This window comes from Leptonotus elevatus, chromosome 12 (genome assembly GCF_054856555.1).
Source record: "Leptonotus elevatus isolate MCC_2025b chromosome 12, RoL_Lele_1.0, whole genome shotgun sequence".
Lineage (NCBI taxonomy): Eukaryota > Metazoa > Chordata > Actinopteri > Syngnathiformes > Syngnathidae > Leptonotus > Leptonotus elevatus.
The window spans coordinates 15,695,838-15,717,995 of record NC_141250.1 but is presented as its reverse complement, the minus strand read 5'-3'; the positions used below and the strand labels follow the sequence as shown (position 1 = coordinate 15,717,995).

At 38.2% G+C, this 22,158-nt stretch overlaps 1 protein-coding gene across 4 annotated transcripts in view; it reads right to left on the bottom strand.

The window, feature by feature from the left end:
• The window catches only part of erbb4b (erb-b2 receptor tyrosine kinase 4b), a 196,819-nt gene that overhangs the window by 66,647 nt on the left and 108,014 nt on the right, over positions 1–22,158 (bottom strand). For all 4 annotated transcript variants that reach the window (XM_086090655.1, XM_086090656.1, XM_086090657.1 and 1 more), the window contains 2 exons: positions 18,524–18,710; positions 2,077–2,208 (listed from right to left, as the gene is read on the bottom strand). In XM_086090655.1, the coding sequence (XP_085946781.1) occupies positions 2,077–2,208; positions 18,524–18,710 (319 nt within the window). The remainder of the gene's footprint in view (positions 1–2,076; positions 2,209–18,523; positions 18,711–22,158) is intronic.

Below are 22,158 nucleotides of genomic sequence, written 5' to 3'. Positions count from 1 at the left end.
ATTAAACTCGAACCGCTATTAATTAATTATGCTCTGAGCGACCCAATTTACGCTACATTGGATAGCATAATCAGTATGCGTGTATCAAATCCTTACATTTTGAATTAGATTGGTTACAGATACTACACATGCTAAAGAGTTGGTCAAAGTTGTATGAGCAAAGAACATGCTTTGGGTATATAATGTAGAGCAGTGTGTTTATTATTCAGGTGCATTTCAATATTATCTAGGAATAATTGTGATACAATTTGAAATATTTCAGTAATAAGTGCATCGTAAGGTAAGAAACATCTTGATCACCTTTGTCAAAATATGGCAAGACTTTTTTTTTTTTAGAAGGTCAGCATTAAACTTCTACAAATCAGATAGAGACAGCAAAGCATGTCATAACTTTAAAGCTTTAGTCTGTGCCGTTCCGGGTGGATTTGGAGAGCTTAATTGACTGTCTGGTAATTGAGTGAGAGGGAAGTGAGCCTGCGTAAGTGCAGAAGTGCTGTCCTCTGTCCATCAGCCTCTCCAGATGAGAGCTATTAGCGGCGAGATTTACTCTATTCCCCAACATGAGTCTCCATTTTCCGCCCTCCTCTTCTTCCTCATATGTGCCCCTCTCCACTGCACACTTGATCACATTCATTCTCCATCTACCCTCCCTAGTCCATTGCCTCACTGTGGTTCTCGTACACTTAATATCCAACATTTTTTTGCGATTTGTTCATTTTTATTTTTTATTATTATTTTTTTGTTCTCGTCCTTCGGCCCGACTTCCCCGAGCATGTTGACAAAATCTCAACAAGAGGTCGATTGCATTACAAGCTGCGTGCAAAAACAAATCTAAATGACAGAGGGCTATGAGTTGCCTCAGAGTGCCAAGTTTGAAGAACCTTCACTACACTCATATCTCTATTATAGTTCCCCTTGGAGTCTGTTGGCCTGTGAAGTCAAGTCGGACCAGATTTCATTTAAAGCCCAAGATTTGCTCTCTCTCATCTAATAAATTCTTAGTGACTCACAATAAACATGTCCCACTACTACAATCATATTTTACAGTGATCTTAAAACAGTCCCTGAAGGTTGCATTGGAAGGACAGCAAGATGATGTCAAACTTGATTGAGAATTTTTTTTTATAAAAAATCAATTCAATTAAATTTTAATTGCTGTGTTGGGCAAATGTACAGAATGGGTCAAAGTTGGTCTATTGCAGAAAAAAAAAATCATGACTATGGTGTTTGAACCCCTATAGCAAAAAGTGTTTGTTTTCTCAAATCTCAATTTACAGCCACAAAAGCTTACATTTTAATGGGAAAGCTTTACACATAAGATATTGGAGTTTGAATTGTTATAATAACATTTTTAATCAAGGTAACTGTCACCAATCAAGGGCCAGCCTACTGTAGCGACCTTGCAAACCTTGTGCATTAATGGTTACTAATGTTATAACTATCTTTTGACTTGTATCATGGGGTCATTGTGCTTTTATGATGAATATCAGGCATTCGTTCTCTCTTATTTTGTAACATTGCTATGCTGTTGCTATGCCCATTATGATGATAATATTGTCAGTTGCTATGCAGTTGCGGTGTTCCAGTCACGCTTGCTTTGTAAAGTTGTTATGCGGTTACTATGACCCTTATTGGGGTCGTGTTGTCAGTTACTATGCACCCCCTGTGTTCCAGTCACTCTTGCTTTGTAAAGTTGGTATGCAGTTACTACGTCCCTCATGATGATGTGTTGTCAGTTACTATGCATTAGCTGTTTTCCTATAAATGTCTCTCTTAAGTTTTAGGTTCTGTATTTGTAATTGTTATTCATTCTTTTATTTTGTCATAAAGAAATGCACATTGCCCTAGAAAGAGTTACCGAATGACATCTTTGTCAGTACGTCAAAATTCCTTAGACGAGGTTTCTCTCCCAACATATCAAGGTTTCCTATCGCAATTTTTCCATGCAGACTGTCTTCCGTGTGTTCTGCATTCAGCCCTGATCGCTGTGGTTACTTTGTATTTTTGTACCTAAAGACTCTTTGTTTTCTTGTCTGCATTTTGGTCCAAATTCCACACCTCACATAGACAACTTACATGTGGCACTGCTGTTGGTGGGCACCACCACAGGATAGACACCTGAGTTCTTGATAATGTCGTGCCAATGGATGGTGTCTGCGTGGCACAGGAACTTGTTTTGGTGGACATAGACACCTCCACTTAGGATCTCTGGAAAGGCAAGAAGAAAAAAAAAAGGCAGTCAGTACCCACAAATATGTCTTTAATGTATTAGTAATCTAATTCGACCAGGAGTATGCTTAGAAAATATATATTTTTCTTTCTGACGCTTATAAGCAATGGCAGAAAATGTGATTCACTATTTCCAAGAACCCAACCCATGGCTTTCTTTTCCACTATAGAGGAGGCTCCAGCATGGGGAGAAAGCTCATGATAGATTTCATTCAAGAATGGATGGATGATAGGTGACATAAGGCAATCTAAAATGTAGTTAAATCTTTTACATATTTATTAGAATGGGGTTTTTGGTCAGGAGTGACACTTTTAGCCATTATTGTCACAAAACTGATGTTTCATTTTAGAATGCATACAGTACAGATGTCGGACTTATAAATGATGCTGGGCAGCTAACTTGTTGGTTGTTAAACATTTCTTTTGAAGAGCGGGTTGCATTGTGAAAGAGACACCAACTCCTATTGCACTGTAGCAAAGCAGCCTGGCAGAAGCCATGCCATATTACTGTTACTATAGCTTCTGATCTTTTACTATGTTGCTGTTTAGTCTCATTGCGACAATCGTGTCACACATAAGCCTGATTAAAACCATTTCCCCCCACCAAGTATTAGGAGGTATAATAGCCGATCACACAACCTCAGCTCTCCCTCCTTCAACTTGAAGGTGTGGTGGGAATTGCACACAAGAATGAATTCAGCCCTTCACCAAAGAAGCAATTATTGTGGGCTAAGATTCAAATTATTTCCACGCTGTGATGCTGACGAATAGGGCCGCATGATTTCATAGTGGTTAAGCAAAACACATGTACATCATTTTCTTGGCTCACCTGCGCACCTTGTTTGATTGGAAGTGGATCAAAGTGATATACAATTTCAGCCACTTTCCCAACGTAGCACCCTCTTAACCATATGCAACAATGCTGACACAATACTCGGATTTCATTCATATGCATTTGCTGTTACTATCCGTTTATCACGCAACAAATCACGTCCAATTCAAAACATTACATGCTGAGCTATCATTTAAAATGATTTAGCTTCAGCACTTTAATTCAAACAACAATATTTGTGTTAAAAAGTGCAGTTTACATACTCGTATATGATCTTTGTTTGACCGATTTATGACATTTTAGACACCATGTAGTGGTTGAACCTATCATGTCCTAATAGGAACAAGTGCTTGTTTACACGCTAAAAATAGGAGAACATGTTTACATGCAATAGATTGGGAAACAAAGATGCTGTTGGCTATTTTACATTATAAAGTATAATATTTACATCTTATCTTACTTTGGGAAACCTTTACTCTATATTTGTTTAAAAAGATAAAATGGTTGAGGGAGAATTTTTTTTTTTGGAATGGTGGTGATTAAGTCGATACGTGTTTAATTAATTAATTGTAGCCAACAATGCAACAAATGCTCCTTCAATGTTATGCCCTTCTTTGAAATGTAAAAACAGCATTAAAATAAAAATAAAATAAGCATAATTGCAATGTCTCCCATGCCAAGAAATTTATAATAATAATAACTATCAAACATATCAGTCATACATATAGTCAGTGTTTATTTTCATTATGTTTAAGTGTAGTATGTGGCCATGGGAAATCCGTTGTTCAATTCTACAGTATTAATGATTGTTTTGTGTAAAAAATATCTTGGTTTGTTGATGTAGCTAAAGTGTTTATAATCAAGCCCTTGTAGTGAAAAATAAAATCCGTAATCATTTGCGAATATGACTTCAAAAGGAAAATAAATTGACAACAACGCACTGCATGACTACTGGAGGAAAACAATATGAAATTCAGGGAGGGCGAACAAATGCATGCGAGCAATTATATTGGTAGTAAGCGGCTGCTGTGAGTTTTTCTGTGTGTTTTATTATTGCAGCAGGGGGATGAATATGATTAAGAATGGGAGGCAAATAATGAACCAATGATCAGGGAAAAAAAGCCTTGTTAATGAGTTTGTGAGAATGAATAAATTAAGGATTGAGAGGAGTGTTGGAGGTTTGCGTAGGAGAAACACAGGATTGTTTATTCTAATGTTTGACAACTGCATTAATTAATATCCCTATCGTGATTATCCTTCAGTGATATGAAGTAGACTCATGTGAATTATATTTCATATTAATGGTTCCAATGACTTTCAAATGGAAACCCAGTGAAAAGTCACATGACAAAATGGTAGTTTAGCATATTATATTTTCTCGATTAATGGATTCAGTTTTGATGGTTTAACACTAGATCTCCCTGAGCCGTCATTTTGACTGTTCTCAAAATTTGTTGTGACTCTGTTTACATAGATCAACGATGTTCCTAGTCTTTTGACTTTTACTCTATCTGTATGTACATCATTGCTGCACTGGCATTTTATTGTATTAAAAATCTAAAAATATTTAGGAGTCATTTCTACTTTACCTTCGCGACAGTCAATTTGACGGCTCTATTCATTTCAATGTACATCTTTCGTGTTGCTGGGACCCGCGGGGTTGCGCCGCTGGGCTTCCGTAGCAACTACTATTCAATATGGAGGCATTTGGCTTTGGATACAAGCTTGATCACCATCTTGAATGAAAAAAGAAATATATTCTACAGAGGAGACTTTGGACAGCTACATTTTGAGAAGTTGAAAGAGAGTCTGACGAATCACGTAGAGCGGTCGCTGGATCGTTTGCTCCGAGATGTGATGGAGTCATGACATTTATGGCAGTACAAACCTGATCATCGAAAATTAATACACCCGTTTTCCACAGAAAAGCAAGATAAGGGCTTTATTAGTTACTCAAAACAGCGAGGAATAACCATATTAGGCGATTACGTGAGTGCAAGAGCGCAAGCCGTCAAAATGACTGCTCTGGGAGATCTAGTTGTTTTAGAATTCTAGTAGTGCTAGTGTTAAACATTTTACTGAATAAAAGGTCAATTGGGCTGTGTGTTTTTAGCTTAAGTTCTAAATGGGCTCTATTTTTCCACAAATAGCATATCCTGATTTTCATAACACACGGCTCGCTCCGCGTGGTTAGCAAAAAAACGTAAATAAACCTGTCAGTGCCAGAGTAAACAGTCTAGTCTTAACGCAACATATTTCATCCACAAACATGTTAATAGCGGAAATCAAAACCTCGTAATCATTTTTCAAATCAGCCCATTGGACAGGACAGCTATGGATGTGGGGCACATGAATGTTCGGCGGTGGGGCGCCGTCTCTACGTGCCCACTTCACCAGACTTGGGCACAATTTCACAAGTCTCTAAGGCCAAGTCCAAGTCCAGTCTCAAGTCTTTGACCCTCAAGTCCAAATGAAGTTCAAGTCTTTAGGTTCCAAGTACAAGTCAAGTCCCAGATCATGAGTCCAAGTCAAGTCCAAGTCCCTGACTGCTCGCTGGATGAAGTCTTTAAAAGCAAAAGCTACAACAAAGTCTCAAGTCTTTAGTGGATGAGTCTAAGTCGACTTGCAATTCTACAAAAATACAGACTTAAGTCTCTCTCGAGTCAGAGTCGCGAATCCCCCTCTGGCATATACTGCACTATATTATTTAATTTTTCATTGAGCCATTCAACCACTCGCACACTCGCAAAAGGTTTAAAAAAAAAAAAAGACCACATTAAAGACGTTTAGTTAATGTGACAAAACCAGACACACACCTGTGCACATGACCCGGGGTTTACGAGAAATGAAATCATTACTTGCCTGAAGCATCACTTTAATTACCAATTAGCTTTATGGGTGCGATTTTAGATTCAGGGTCACTGATTTGAATTGCTTAAAGAGCTGGGCCACTGTGGTCAGAGAAAGTCAGAATTGCTCTTCAAAACCAATCAGCCCTTTTCTCAAATGGCTGTTACTGAGTGGAGTATCATTGTCCGTGTTACTAAGAATCCCACTACGCAAACCCAGAAAAATAAAATGTATCATTTAAAGCCACAATCTGTCTGAGTTAGCTGTGACTGGAATGTGTGAATCTGCACCTCTGAAGATGCGTCATCTAATGACTCTCCTGACAAGTCTTATCCCTGGACCGCAATTTTGCAGCATGATCTGCTATTTCTACTGGAGACAGTGATGTCATGTAGTGATGATGGCAAGTACGCAAACACTCACTTGTCCCTTACGTCAGCATCTGCATCATGAAGTGACTTTTAAGTGTGACCCTTAGAGATGCCGTGTTTTAGCAGGAAATTCCCTCCAGTATTTGTTAACAGTTCCGCAGCCAATTTGTGCCTTAGTTGTGAATCACTTTACATTTTCATGAAGCATCCTTTGTTCATTTTAGTCCATGGAATGGAATTCAGATTTTATTGTCATTGCATGTCAATGGAATTTATATTAAACCCACTCAAGGAACATAAAAAGACAGCGACACCTAATGGGGGATTACAGGAATGGGAGGACTGACGGGTCACCCAGTGGTGCCCCCATTTCTTAGATGAGAATATGGGAGAACAAAAAGCAACTCCCAAACTGTGCTCCTGTGTGTGTCTGTGTTGGTCCGTGTGTGTGGACCAGCCGATCAACTCCATGATGTTTAAGCTGTGGGTGCCTTAAAATTGATTTGAGTCTCTCCTTTAGTCTCTTGAGGTCTCCCTAATTTGTTGGAATTTAGATGTTTCTGGGGTTGGTGAAAGACTCTGGTTGGTAACCCGGTGGGTAGTTGTCTGGTCGGTGCTGGATTTCACTTTCCTTTCTTTTCTTTGATCCTTCCTCGGGTCTCCTGACAACCTCACGACTCTAGCTGGATTCTGAAGTATTCGGTTTAGGTGAACGGTATGGGATTTTTAATAGGTTTTAGGTGAACTAATGAGTACACACTCACACGCACGCACAAATGCACACACACACACGCACTTGCACATACAAAATAAAAATAAAAAAGAGAGGGAGAGCAATGGTGTGACATGTCGAATCTGTAAAATTACCGAATGAACAATACTGAGCTCTCTCTCTCAAAAAAGAATGGATTTAAAAACATTTTTGACCCTGCTTCCTAAAAGGAGCAGAATCGAGAATTGTTTGGAACCATAATAAGAACAAGGAACAAGAATCGGAACCAGAATTGTTCAACTTCAAAAGATTCCCAACCCTATTGGATCATCTAAAATGCAACACAGCACCACAAATGACATCGTTCAAATTGATCATTAAAGCAAATGAATGATGAAATGAAAATGCAACCTTGGTTTTATGTAAATGCATGCCATACTCCTCTAGCTATTATTTATTGCAACTTCAAGAGAGCAGCATACACGTCAGAATGTATCAAAACATTCTTTATCTCCGCTTGTAATATCCACAGATGGTAGCATGTTCCCCCGGGCCTAAATATAATTTCACAACAGCAAAATGGTTGTACCGATTGAAATGTAATTGAACAATGGTGTGTTTAACTATTGACCCAAAAAGAACAACTGTGCTAACATAACAAGAAAGCGGCTCAGATTTACTTTTACAAAGTCATTCAGACAAACATTGTGGCAAGGTGCGGCATGAAAATTACACGTTTTGATTGAGGACACAGATCCAAAGACTTCCTTTTCCCTTTAGGGGCAATCCTTCTCACGTTGCAGTCAACTGTTAGTGCAGACAAGTTCTCAACACTATAAATGTAGCGGGTGACATTGTGGATACTAAATAAAAGACATCATCTTGAAAATGGGAAAGAATTGTGGCTAAAATAGTAAAAACAAATGGATGAGCAGATGATGAGAGAAAATGGATGACTTTAAGGGGCAGAATAAGATGATGGATGAACAGCTCGAGTATCTTGCACTGTAAAATAGTGGGGAAATCAGACGTTACACCAATCTGATTGACTGGATTGTGATCAGATGATATTTTGCATTTTTATGCAAAATCGCCAATCAATGTTATGTCATAATTTGCGCAATGGACCAATGACATCAATCGGATCCGCAAAATAAGATATTACAGCAAAAACTGCCTCGTTCACTTCTGTGCTGCTATAGTGTGTATGTGAGTCAGAAAGCTGATCAATTTTTTGCCTTCTTGCGTGTCATGGGAGCAGAAAGACTTAGTGTTGTGGGGGGGGGGGGGGCACCTCACGTGCCTTTGACCATCCAATCACAAATAACGCTAACATGAACTTCCAGCAGCTTTTAGTTTAATTTATTATTTTTTCCAGTGCATTTCAATTGCCGTCAACTTTATTGTACATGTTTTTTTCCCAAAAAATCCTGATCATGTAAAGTCTAATTTTTTTTTAAAGATATACAGTAAATAAACGTACCATATTATGATTGGATCAGTGATCAGTTATTTATTTTATAAACTCACTGATCGGCAATTGGCCCCAAAAATACTGATTGCATAAAGTCTAGGTAAAATAGTAAAGAAACACTGGAAAAAACACAAAAACTTACAGTATATGAGTTTGCTGAGGTTTTGTAAGTTGGAAGACTGAAAAACAGAATGCACTTCTACTTTAGTACACAATCAAATGGCATTTAAAAAGATACATCAATGGTATTTAGAAATGTATGAATCTAAAGTGACTTTTTACTTTTACTGTCATAGGTAACACAATGAGGATTTTGGGGGCAGGTCACAGGGGCAAGTTTAAAGTTTAAACCAATCAGGATAGCCAATGAGGATATTACAGTCGATCAAAAAAAACGTGCATACACTGCAAAACATCGATCCCATATAGATGATCAGATCAGTGTAAGGTCGAGTCACACGTAAATGTAACAAATATTGTACACTGTAAAATAAATTAAATCATTTGAACCTTTATATTACACTAAGGGCGTTTTTTTTTTTTTTTTTTTTTTTTAATAGATCAATTGTCAAGTAAGAGTTGATGGCAGGGGGGCATCAACCATTACCCTGATCCCCTAGCATATGCCTGGCCTCCGAAAAGTAATTGCATTCCTTGGCTGGTGATTAAATTTAGTGCAGATCCCTCCCAACACAATTGTTTCCTGTGAGTCTTTATGAAAAATTGCTGAGATTTAGGGATTATAGTATTAAACCGAAGCAAGGCTGCACATCCGCTTAAAGATGAGAAGACCAAGAAAATCATTAAATTATGACAGAATGGTTGTGGGATCTACTGTAGGTTTGCATCCTTGCTTGCTTCCTTTAAGCCTAACTTGTGATAAAACCCTGGTAATCTGAGTTTTATGGAAAAGGAGGAGGAAGACGGGGGGCTATAACAAAACACCGTGATAAAATAAATCTATGAGAAAAGGATGAAAAACAAAAGGAAAAGAAATGGAGACAAAAAGACAGAAGAGAATATTATCAAAGCATGAGCGGTCAATGATTAAAATACAAACAAAAAGACCTTCAGTTGGAACGGCTGAGGGCCATTTAGCTTATCGGGGCTGTTGTGTGTGATCAACCTAATACTTGAATGAAAATGAGTCAGTCTTTGGAACGGGCTAAATAAAACAGTGGGAGTCAAAGACACAAGGCCGGAGAAAGGAGAAAGAGTCTGGAAAGTGAAGAATACCAAGGATGCTTTTTATAACACTACAGGTAAGTCTGTTTGTGTGTGGTTTACCAAGGTAACAACAACAACTAGTCATAGGCCCTTGTTTTTCCACACAAACTGACACATTATCACAAGACGGGGCTCAATTGTGTGCGAGTGTGTGAAATTAGATGGACTATGCTCCAGTAGAGAGGGTACACTGGTGCATATAATAAATAATAATCAAATAATTAAAAAAAAAACACACACAAGGAGACAAGCACAGCTATAGCAGCTCCTGTACAAAGTTATCACATTATTAATTATGTTAAAATTGTCTCAGTTGATGCTAGAAAGAGAAAGGGCTCAGAAAGTATTATTAGAAATAATTTGAAATGTCCATGCGAGCAAACAGTGTAATCGATGGAAAAATCAATTGTAGTAGGAAAGTAGAAAAGTACTGTATGAGTGAAGCCCATCAATTTTGAATGATTTTAGAATGAACTGGGCGGAAGACAAGGTCAGAAAATGAAGAGAACAAACATAGATACAGATGAAATAATAACGAGAAGCAAGGTGGTAGACATTGAGACGGGGTAAAGGACAATACTGAGATTCGTGTTCTTGCGGAATGTTTTGATCTGTGATCAAGTTTTCTCATGATTGATATCTGAACTAAAACCTTCTACTTAAGTGATTATTGTTTGTGTACAAAATAAGTAGGATTCAAAACCGTTTTAATATTGTACAGTCCTCTGTTTTTTGTCTGCCATTCTCTAGAATGAGCAACACCTTAAATCCGTCCCATAAATTGGACATGATCTCCGAAATTCTGAACTATTGCTATAAAAGTAATTATTACACATTTTAGTAAAATGCAACCGTTATATTTTAAACAATGTCAACACTTGAGACATACGGCACAGATTTGATTTTCACCTTTAGAAAATGACCTACAGTATATGCAGTATATGATGTCATTAAAAAAATATATATATATTCTTACATCGTATATTTTATGCCTATTTTCTTGTGCTACTTGGAAATAAGTAAATTTGACATTTTATAAAATTATGAAATAAATTGTGATTGGTTTTCTGTAAATTGCCATAGAGATTAGGCGAAACAATGTAACTCTGAACTGAGCGAGTATGTTTTGATGTTTTGTTTTGTTTTTGTCCTCAGTTTGAGGTTCTGTTTTACGAGAAATATGTATAACTAAACTGTGGAAAATAAGGGGTAGGATCATTACAAGTTCTCTAAACTTATACCTAGGTAGTCCTTTTGAGTACCACCTTTGTATAACTTTTGTTGTAATTGTTTTGTTTTTAACTTGATGTCCCTCAAATGGAAAAAAATATCTAATAATATCCTACAAAAGAGGTAAGACTTTCCATTTACAGTATATGTAGGAATGTATACCATACTGCATATACAGTCAACAATTGTTCATTTCCTGGCCACATTTCGAGTTAGAGTGCATTTTTGTTTTCTAATAAGTATTGCGATAGATCAGCAAAATACAATTAACAATTAAATCCCTTTGTATAATAAAGAACAAAAGGTGGGTTTGAAAGCAGATAATGGTCTCGGAAAATGAATTATTATCATGCTTGGTGTTGCATGAAGTAACTCCCCCCATATCCCTGTGGAAACCTGAGACGAACAGAAGAGTCCTTTTCATGTTCCATTACCCACCACCGCTCCCATCAATATCTGCTCCACTAGCCAAAGTCTTCAGGCTCAGAAGGAATAAAAATATGTACATTATATCAATTATTAAACTGCCACGGGGTAGTGTAGGGTTGGAGGGCGAGAAGTGTGAGTGCATTTAACTAGTTTGAAAGAAAGCTTGTGTGACTTGATGGTTATCATTGAAAATGTGGCTTTTAAATGAGCCACCATTCCCTCATTTATGCTTGATATTTTCATGGCAGCAGTTAGGTTATGATAGATTAGGTTAGATTAAGTTAAGGAGAAACTTAATTGATCCCAAAGGAAATTGTGTTAATTAAATTTCTGCCAATATTGGATTCAAGTAACACAAAAGATGTTACAATATGAGAGGCAGTGAGGCTGTGAATTAATTATATTATGTACAAAAATAAAATCATAAAAATAAAGCAGAAAAAGTCAAACTCCACTTAAACAAATGAACCGATTTATACCGATTGGAACAATTTCTAGTCAGAAGATTTCAAAGGACTTTCTGTCTCATCTGTCATACCAAACCACCTACTATCTCTGGTAGCCTCACTATCTCCGTCAGACAGTGGCATTACCGAGGAATCAATTAATACCAACCGCAACTGATGGCCAGTTCCGGATTTCAATTTAACACTCTCCTCCTCACGATCTACATTAGGGGCTTGCAAATGTGACAATATGAATGTCGTCCTTCAAAAAGAATGTCCCTCTTTCCCCCTTCCCGAAGAAGTGAAATATTGAGTGTGACATGGGAGTAATTGCATGGGAAGTAATCAATTAGTCACACAATTGAAGGAGACCTGAGGTCTGTGGGCTGCCAGGCAAATGGCTCAACTGAATTCAGGTAACGCACACTGAGCCCAACTTGCTTCAACTGGCATAATTGCTCTTTTTTTTTTTCACTCTCTCTCTCTTAGTAGATGGTGGATGGTTATAGATCAGAAGGCGGTAGCAATTAAATGCCCCTTCCTCAGAGGCACATGTCCACGGGTACCTTGCAGACTCAAATTGTCCCTTTGACCTTGCCCATCCTTTCTTTCCCATCCATCATTTAGCTACGCTTTCTCCAATGAGCACACATGCTGGAATTCCTACTGCAATTCACTGTACCGGCGGGCTGCTTTCAAATATTACTTTGAACTCTGCTTATGCTACTGTACGTCATCATTCTTGGTCCTTGCTTTCTGATATTTTTGTGACTGTGTTTTGGGTTGGGTCACAGGGCCCTGGTGTTATGTTATGGTCCTGTGATGATGATGTTGACAGTTGTTGACAGTTGCAATGGCCCTGTCCTGTATGTGTCTCTTGCGATTATGTTGTCAGTTGCTATGCAGTTGCTACGCCCCTTGTGATGATGATGATAATAATGATGATGACAGTTGCTATGGTCCTGTTATTGTCACTTGTGATGATGATGTCAGTTTCTATGCAATTTCTTTGTTCCTTGTGATGATAATGTTGTTAGTTGTTATGCAGTTGCTATATCCCGTGTGATGATCTCAGTTGCTATGCAGCTGCTATGTCCCTTGTGATGATGTTAGTTGCTACGCAGTTGATTTGTCCCTTGCTATGATGATGATGTCAGTTGCTGTGGCTCTTATGATGATGATCTTGTTCTTAGTTGCAATGCAGTTGTGATGCCCCTTGTGATGATGATGATGATGACGACGACAGTTGCTGTGTTCCTGTCCTGGTCACTTATGATGATGTTGTCAGTTGCTATGCGGTTGCTTTGTCCTTTGTGATGAGGATGTCAGTTGCTATGCAGTTGCTATGGTCCTGCCCTGAATCTTTCCTTTGTGATGAATAAGTTGTCAGTTGATATTCAGTTGCTAGATCCTGTATTCAGGCACAGTATGTGTCACTCTTATTTTTTTGCTATAGGCCCGAATTCTGTCATATAGAATTGAGGATGGCCCGAACGGGAGTTACTCAGTGACATTTTTGTCAGTACGTCTAAGGTTTATGGGTCATCAGTACTCCAAAGTTTCTTAGCCGAGGTCTGAATTCAGCCCTGCTCTCTGTTGTGACTTTGTATTTTTGTCTATAAAGAGTTCCGTGTCTTGTCCTTTTTGGTCCAAATTCCGCACCTCACGCGACAGATATGGTTTAAAAATTCAGTTGTGCAGTAAAGATGGTTGATACAGGCTTATTTTTTATGTGCAAAAATCTGCAAACAGGAACAACATGCTAGTGAAAGAAGAGTACGCCTCCAATACTTGAAAAAATCCTCCTTCTCTACATGCCAGTAACCCCCTACACACCCGTCATTATTGCCTGTCTCTTACTCTTGCTCCCTCTCTCCAGGTTAAAAATTGCTCTCCCTTGATCGTATGAATATATAATGTCCATGGACATCTCTCATATATCATACCCGCCTCCTTTTACATATGTCTTCTGCTCGCTCTGAAATGATCAGTAATAATGTATCATATTTGCATCTACAGCATGTATTCCAGTGGTTCTCTAGGTGGAACCACAAACAAGTTGATAGCATGATGTGCTCACTGTACATTGCACATGATGGTACAAACATAAACATAACATAGTTTGTTTTTGGTAAAAATGTATGAATATGAAAAATCAGGACCATGAAGTGAAACAGATGAGGGACTGAGAGTGAAAAGAAATGAAAGTGAGACAGTAAATGAGACAAATAAAGAGAGACCAGATGGGCCATGAAGAAGTGGATAATGCCTTTGGCGTATACCACAGGCTTCTTGTACATGCATGCAATGAGAGAGGATCATTCAGCAGATGGGGCCTCAGTTTGGAAGTTTTATTTTGGACAGACGCAGTGCAGGCGTAGGGGCGTTTAGAAAGATGAATCAACAACACTGAGCAAATCTGAAAGAATAAAGACATTCTGGCTAAAAGCAGGAACGAGTAGGAGGGGGTGAGGTAAATTGTGCTCAATCAGAAAATTAATATGTGCCCCTTACTGAGGTTATTATTTAGTCAGGGTAGCAGACTAACAAGTACTCTTGGAACTAGCTCTGAAAATATTCTTGGACCATGTTCATCTTTCATTTCGAAGGGTATAATTTCACACCAATTACTTTTAATGTAGTAGCACTATATTTATTCTTAGAGCGACCAAAGCTTTCAGTAATGACAATTTGCAAAATGAATAGATTTTAATCTCGGTTTTGTTTTCTTTTGTTTCTTGAGTGTACATTATACTTAAGCACCATATTATTTGGGTTTAACTCCACTTCACTATCAGTCGATATGTATGAAAAGCAAACATGGCGAAGTGTCATTTAGCAGTTATGCTGCACACAAATAATCAGAAAGCCAACAGAAGTAAAAACAGCCCTGAGTATACTGTAAATGCTTTTAAATCCAGGTTACAGACCTTGCCTTTTTCCCGTACCTTTGATTAAGGTCTTTTAATAAACATTTATAAAACAATTACACAGTATGGTCTTTTAGTAATTTTAAAAACCTACTTTTATTTCTTTTTTAATTTATTTACTTTTAAATGTTTGAAATGTTTTTAAAGTACATTACATACCCTAGGGGTATGTAAACTTTTGAGTACACCTATGTATATCCCCATTCACCACTAGTTGTCCGACATTCATTGGTGCTCAAAGGTTTATATGCCCTTAGGGTATGTAAGCTTTTGTTGAATAAATACCCCCAACTACACCAAGTTTTGATTTCCAATTCACTTTGTGTTCACACAGCATCCCCAAACTGTCTCCAAACATTTTTACGGTTAAGTTGGCAAAGCTTGATTGAAAGGTGCATCAGAGGGAGTCCTATCCTTGCTCAGCCAGGGACCTCCTCCACCCCATCCTTTAGCCCCCACAAGTCCACGGAGCCTATTCACTCAGTGAGGAAACCGGGAAAATCAATAAGTGCACTGCTACAATACACTAGCGACAAATTGATTTCATCCAAGGCAATTTCAGACCAAGCAAAATGCATGTGGGTTTCATCACCGGGGGGGTATATTACGGCACTTTCCAACTGATTAGCCCCTTATGTAGGTAATATAGTTGATCCTCTCAAATATGTTACATATCGATCATATCGACCATTTTACCCAACTCCTGTTAGCGAGTGGCAGTTGAACAATAAACTAATTTGACAGCAAAGTCAAAGCCTCTGTGATAAATGAGACAGCTGACCCAAACCGCCAAAGCACTTGAGGGTTAAATTTTTTTTTATAATAATAATAATTTTTGAACTTTGCTGTAATATGTCAAATAGTTGATTGAACCTCATGATTCAAACATAGAGAGTGGCTTTGGAATAGCAAGCAAGCTGGTGGCTAAGTGTCGATAAGTCATGATGGAAAAGGGGAACAGAACAGTTTCAACAGAATCATAACTACACCTGAACTTTGTAAATGAGTCACACATTTTCATCTGGATTTAACAATTCAATGCCATTGAGGTCGTGTCTGCTGAGAATCATTTATTAAAAGCTGACAGTTATGAAGCTGAATATATATATATATATATATATATATATATATATATATATATATATATATATATATATATATATATATGATTCTGTGTGTGTGTGTGTGTATACACATTAGCTGGAATTTTTTATATTTTTTTTAAGTGGTAATTTCAGCTGTTGAACTTTTGTTATTACAAATGTCGCTTGGAAGCCTTGTTGGTCACCTTTCAGCGTCCGCTTTTCTTAGAAGGAAAAACTATACATGGAAGGGGGGCACAGTATGAACCTGGAAAAAAGCTAAGCTCATAAAGCCACATGACACTATAACAGAACTCTAAGACTTGCACATGTGGGCGGGGATGGAAAGTGGGTAGGGGAGAGGGGTCATGATGAGCCAGACATCCTGTCCAGCAGCTGCAGCCTTTTCAAAGCAAGCACATCTGCAGCGCACCTGGGCCGTCACAGTGTGGCAGTGCCAATGAAAGCGTGGAATATATATATTTTTTTATGTCTACTATTCTATTCTATTGTATTCCATTCTGCCTTGTTATTTTCTTCTTTCTCTCTTAGTATGTAATAGATTGATCCGTATAAAAAGCTTATTGGTGAACACCAACAATGATAGCGGCAGCAAAGCAGATTCAGGCTGTTATGCACAACTTATTTTGCACATTATGGCTGGAGGCCACGGATGGCGCATCAAACATTGCCTTTGCCTTTCACAGAGTCCAGCCTGAACTCCCCGAGCACTATAGCATCAGCTTGGCACTGTAATAAAAAGGACCATCTTGGAAAAATAAAGCTGCCAGTACTGGTGAAATAAAAAATTAATTCCCAAAGTATAGTGCAACATGTGAGAAGAAATCCAAGTTGGAACATAACACACAAGCACATACTGGAGTTCCACAAACAACCACTGCAGGTTTTGCTGTTTCCTCTGGCTAAAGAAGAACACAATAAAATAATTTATTATTATTATTTTTTTAATGGAAACAGATGTTTATATTAGGAATGCACGGAAATGAAAGATCCAAGCAAAAACTGAAAACACTTATAATACTATAAAAAACAAAGAAATCTCATCTTGATAATTTTATGCACTTTGCTAGCACTGCTTCCTTTCACAATCCCCGGAGAGGCAGTCCGCGGTGGTCAGGTACAATTTTCATGGTACCAATGAATGTATTACAACAGTTTCCTCTGTAATTTGTTTGCCATGACGAATATATGGTCATAAATTTACATTTAAAGGTGATTTCAGTGTAAGTGACAATCAAATGTATTTTCTCTTTTTTAATCAATGGCTTTCAATTGTGCATGTACAATATTTAGAACTTTTATTTATAACACAAAATCCACAATAACTCATTTCCATATTATGGGCCCTGTTTTATTAAGAGTTAAAATCAATAATACTTTTATTTTAAGTCCATTCACTTTGTACGGGCACATAATTAAAATCAATTATATTTTTATTTTCAATTATAACTCTTGATTAAAGGTTGATGGTTGCATTGTGCAGTCCCACCTACTTCAGTGTTATTTGCTTTCCAGTCCTCCCATTTGACTTTCATTTCCCACAATTTCCTCCTCTGTGCGTCTCCAGTGAACATCATAATACTGCTGCCTGGTAGTTGTTAGCAACGCCATGCTGAGCAACAAGGCACGATTGCAACATGCAAGTGGAAACACATACTGCAAAACACTACGAAATCCCAGCAGCAGGGTAACAATATGGCGTCCATATGTCATGACCAGCAGTTGACCAATCACAGCGTAGTAGCTCTGAAAACGAGTTGGCCAAACTCTCACTATCAACGGCTCTGAGTTGCGCTTACACTGGGTCTTTTTACTGCCCTATACGACAATGTGAGTAGGCCTAATTTATTTATTTAATTATTTACATTTAACAAGTAATTGTAATTAATTTTGAATTAATTTATATTTTTATTTTGTTGTTTTAGAATAATATGCAGGGGCCATAAAATATAAAAATTTTGAGTCTAGAGCAGGGTTGGGCAACACACATGCTGGAGGGGGCCCACCATTTTTAATAATCCTGCAGGCCGCCAGTTGCCCATCCCTGCTCTAGACAAAGGGCCCCTGTCATTATTTATGGATATTGGTAGTCAGATGGAAAATTGCCATATTATTATTTAAGTAGAGTTCAATTGATTTTAGTTATTTGTGACCAATTTGTACTCCACAAAATGTCGTTGTGCTTAAATCTACCGTAATTATTATTTTGCCCTCTATTACATCAAACATGGACAGACATTTCTATCACAGTTGTACCAGTGAGCAAACTGTCGTATATTTGCAACGGGAAACACTCCTATGAATTCTCCATGACGAAGTTTCAAGTTGCGGTCATTCAACAAAAAAAAAATTTCGCAACCGCATGAACCCTTAACACCAACAGCGTAAATCAAATCTTTTGATTCACACTTACTTTGGCACATGCTTTCTCAACTTTGCCCTGCGGGGAAGATGCTCTCCATTTGTCAAGAGCTTCATTTCTTCATGGCTTCTGGGCTTGGAATGTCAAAAGGAAATCCAGCAACAAAAAGGTCCATTGTTCATAAGAACACAGAGCCGCCCCCCACATGCCTCCTAATCAGCTATCACTCTCACAGTCTACTAATAAATGGCGAGGATTTACAGTCAGATGGTTTACAAGACACTTAACATTGTTGCAACAGAATGCAGCGCAGGCAAATGTCACTCACCTGTGAGGTTCCTCAAACCCAACTGGCGCAGGCCAAAGTTTCCATCGTGTCTGTAGTTGAGGAAGATTGAAAGTGAGTAGTGGTCCTCATACAACTTCGTCCCTCGGATGATTCGCAAGTTCTCCAGCGGCAAGTAGTCAAACTGGTTCAGAGCCACCAGGACATAGCCTGTCACTTCTCGGATCGACTGCAAATAGAATGACGGGAGGGTCTGTTAGTTTGTTTTAACAATGTAAAAATAAATAAAAAGTAAATCATCAGAAAACTGAACGAGTTTGTGCTCTGAATGTTTTACTTTGCGTTTCCATTGTTATTGCTATTCCCAATTGCTTAGCTAATCTTGTTTGGCTCCTCTTCTTAGAGCCGTTGTTTTATTTATTATTTAAAGCTGCCGTTCTGGGCCAAATATGAGTCAGTAGTGTCTAGTTAAGAATAAGTCCTCAATTGCTTCTTTTTAGTTGCTGGATCACCTAAATGTATCTACTTCTTTTATTAAAAGATGCAGCTCGATAATTGTCTTTCATTGTGTGCAGTACAGTGCAGGCTGTATGTGGAATTCCCTTTGGTTGACTTGGAGTCTTTCCTAAATTGAGCTTTTGCCAAGTCCCTGTCTGGACTGCTTTCTTTCATTGTGTTAAGACCTCTTACAGATTAATAGACTTAGAGTGGCATTCTGCCAAGTGCCTTTGTAATTATACATGTTCCTTTAGCCCTGTTTGTGTGATCCCTGAAACTGGTTAAAATTCCTGCGATCGCTTTTTTTATATCAATATTTTCAGTTTGGGGGAATGGTGAGCCTTAAATTTACAGTATAGGTGCTATTATCAGTATGTCTTATTCTAAGGTATCAGTACTCACGACGGTGGCTGTTTTACGATCAGGAACTAGAAATTAAAGGAATAAAAAATTGCTATTCATTTAATGCAATTTTAAGGAAAAATGCCATATTGGGAAATAGATCATTTTAAAGAAAGATCTATGCCATTTTTTCAAGGGAGTTTTATGTACTAGTGGTATCGGTATTTGGCATCGTATCGGTGGCTACTCAAGAGTTGATTATCGGTATCGTTCTGAAAAAAAGTGGTTTCGAAAATCCATCAATCCTTTAATGAAAACTGGTGTGGTCAATTTGAAGCTTTAAGTCTTCCACCTGAAAACCAATAAAAAACAATATTAACAACCAATTTGCTTGATCAAATGGTTAGAAGAGCAGAATGGAGACAATGAACCAGAAAAAGCATCAAACCGGAGAACTGTGGAGGGCGCAGGCATGCATCATATCATTGACAGCGTGTGCCTCCGAGACCACTCTCTACATATTCAATCATGCCAGTGAGTTGAATCGGAGCATCTGAGTGAAGAATATTTGCTCCAGGGTTGGAGACCACACTTGCAACACTTGCAGCAGCACAGGGTTCAGCGCTCGTGTCTCGTACGGGGCTGGGGGTGAGTGCGCCACGAGGGCAGGCATTACTTCACGCTGTAAATGTCATTTAGGACTGGGTATAATGTCGGCGGAGACTTTGGCAAAAAGCCACCGAGAAGAAGAAGCTGATGTTGAATAAATCAAAGCGACAAGCTGTGCCCTCTTTCTCCCGTCCGCCATCATGGTTGCTGTCACTAATAGACAGGCGGTCAGATACATCTTTCCACGCTGGCCTGCTGATAATCAACAAGTGTGTGTGTGTGAAATGCTATTGCAGCTGATGCACAGAGCTGATAAAAGTGCTTAGGAGGCCCTGGCCTAGCCGCATAATCATTGTGGCTGACAGCTGTCAGAGAGCATGGCCATCCAGCACCAGTAACTAAGCCGCGGCTGCAGCTCTGGCGTCGCTGCCCCGCTCATTCCCATTAATCGGAACAGACGGCCCTTAGTCTGGAGAGTGGATTGTGGATTTAGTTGAAACAATGACGGCAAATATGTCTCCATGGTACCAGTGGCCTTGTTTAACTATGGTGGCAGCATCTGACAGCTTGAGGGGGAGCAAATTATGAAAGTTGGCAAGTTGAGACAGACGAGGGTGACCATATTTTGATTTACAAAAAAAGAGGACACTCAGCCTCGCTTTGAGATACTAAAATGATGCTCAAAGTTTACACAAAGAAAGTAATTTAATGTATACAACAAAACAAATAACACAAATCTCTTTTGAAGTCTTACTTGACAAATGAATAAATAACAAGCAACTCAGGGTTCGAACCTGCCCCATGACCACGTCTCCGGTTTTGGAGCGCTACCAGGGCCGCCAAACTAGCTCAGTACAACATTTAAATGATCGACATTTAAATAATCAGTGAGGTGATCGGGTTTTGGTCTGGTGTGTGATCATTTGCCCATCACTTTACCTTTCTTATACAGTGTTCCCTCATTTTCCGCTGGGGTCGGGTTCCAAAAAATACCCGCAGTAAATGAAATTTGCAAAGTCGTTTGTTTTATGTTTTAAAATTATTATAAATTTTTATGGCTCTAAAACCCATCACAACACAGTTTATACATATTTTTCATCAAGGAATTTACATTTTCTCACATTTTTCTCTTGTTTAAACATTCTCAATGTTCAAACCTTCATAAATTGTATTAAATAGACACATTACCGCATGCTAAATTGCAGTAAAAAAAATCTGCAAAACAGTGAGACTGCAAAAAGTGAAACCTTATTTCAAGGGAATACATTTACATATTCGTTTGAAATTGAAAATCTGCTGTTTCACTTTTTTCCCCCCTTGTCTTATTTATGTTGTTGTTGTGACTTGATTCACTATGATTACTGTTTTATTATTTCTCTTTCTTTCTTACTCAACATGGTTACAGTGTGATATTGACCAATCCCGTGCTAAGGATTGCTTCTCTCCTGCTAGCTTGATGTTGCCTTACTTCATTTTTTTTTTGTATTGATCTGCTTCTTCTTTTTTTGCGCTTGTATTTGTTGTTGTTGTTAAGATGGGACATTTTATTTGAACTCAGCTTATTATGAGATAGAGAATCTCACAAACTGCTGTTTGCACAGAACTGCACAAGACAGTCCCTTTATGTTGTGCACACCAATGATTTGGAAGTGAGGTGATGAAATAGGTGATCTACTTTTTTCTTTAAAAAAATACAATGAAATACTTTTTTAATGCACACGCGAAACCCGACTTTTCTTCTCCCCTCGCGATCGACTTGGGAGCAGGCACTCCTGTTCTAAATAATACCTCTTCCATTGAAATGTTTTCATTTCTTGTAATAATAAGTATAATAATGTCAATAATAGTAGCCTCACAAGGATACCAATACAAAAAATGTCACTTCAGTCTTTCGTTTTCTTCCTCATCCTTTGTTTTCCCGGGTCCAACAAGGAACTGGGTCAACTGAATTCTCATCTAGTATTTTCGTTTTTCTGAGTCCATATTTTGAAATCTCCAACCGGACAGGATGCAAAAAAGTGGTCATGTCCTTGCAAAAGAGGACGCTTGGTCATCCTATTACAGACTGAGTTGAGGCCTTAAGCTTTGTTTTAGGTTAGCTGATAAAAAAAGACAACATTCTCTCTGGAGAAAGTAGTAAAAAAGTCACTTTGTCTATGAGAACTTGTTTATAAAGATTGGGAACAAGAAGATAGATAATTAAAGAGATGGATAGTTTCTAGTTTGCT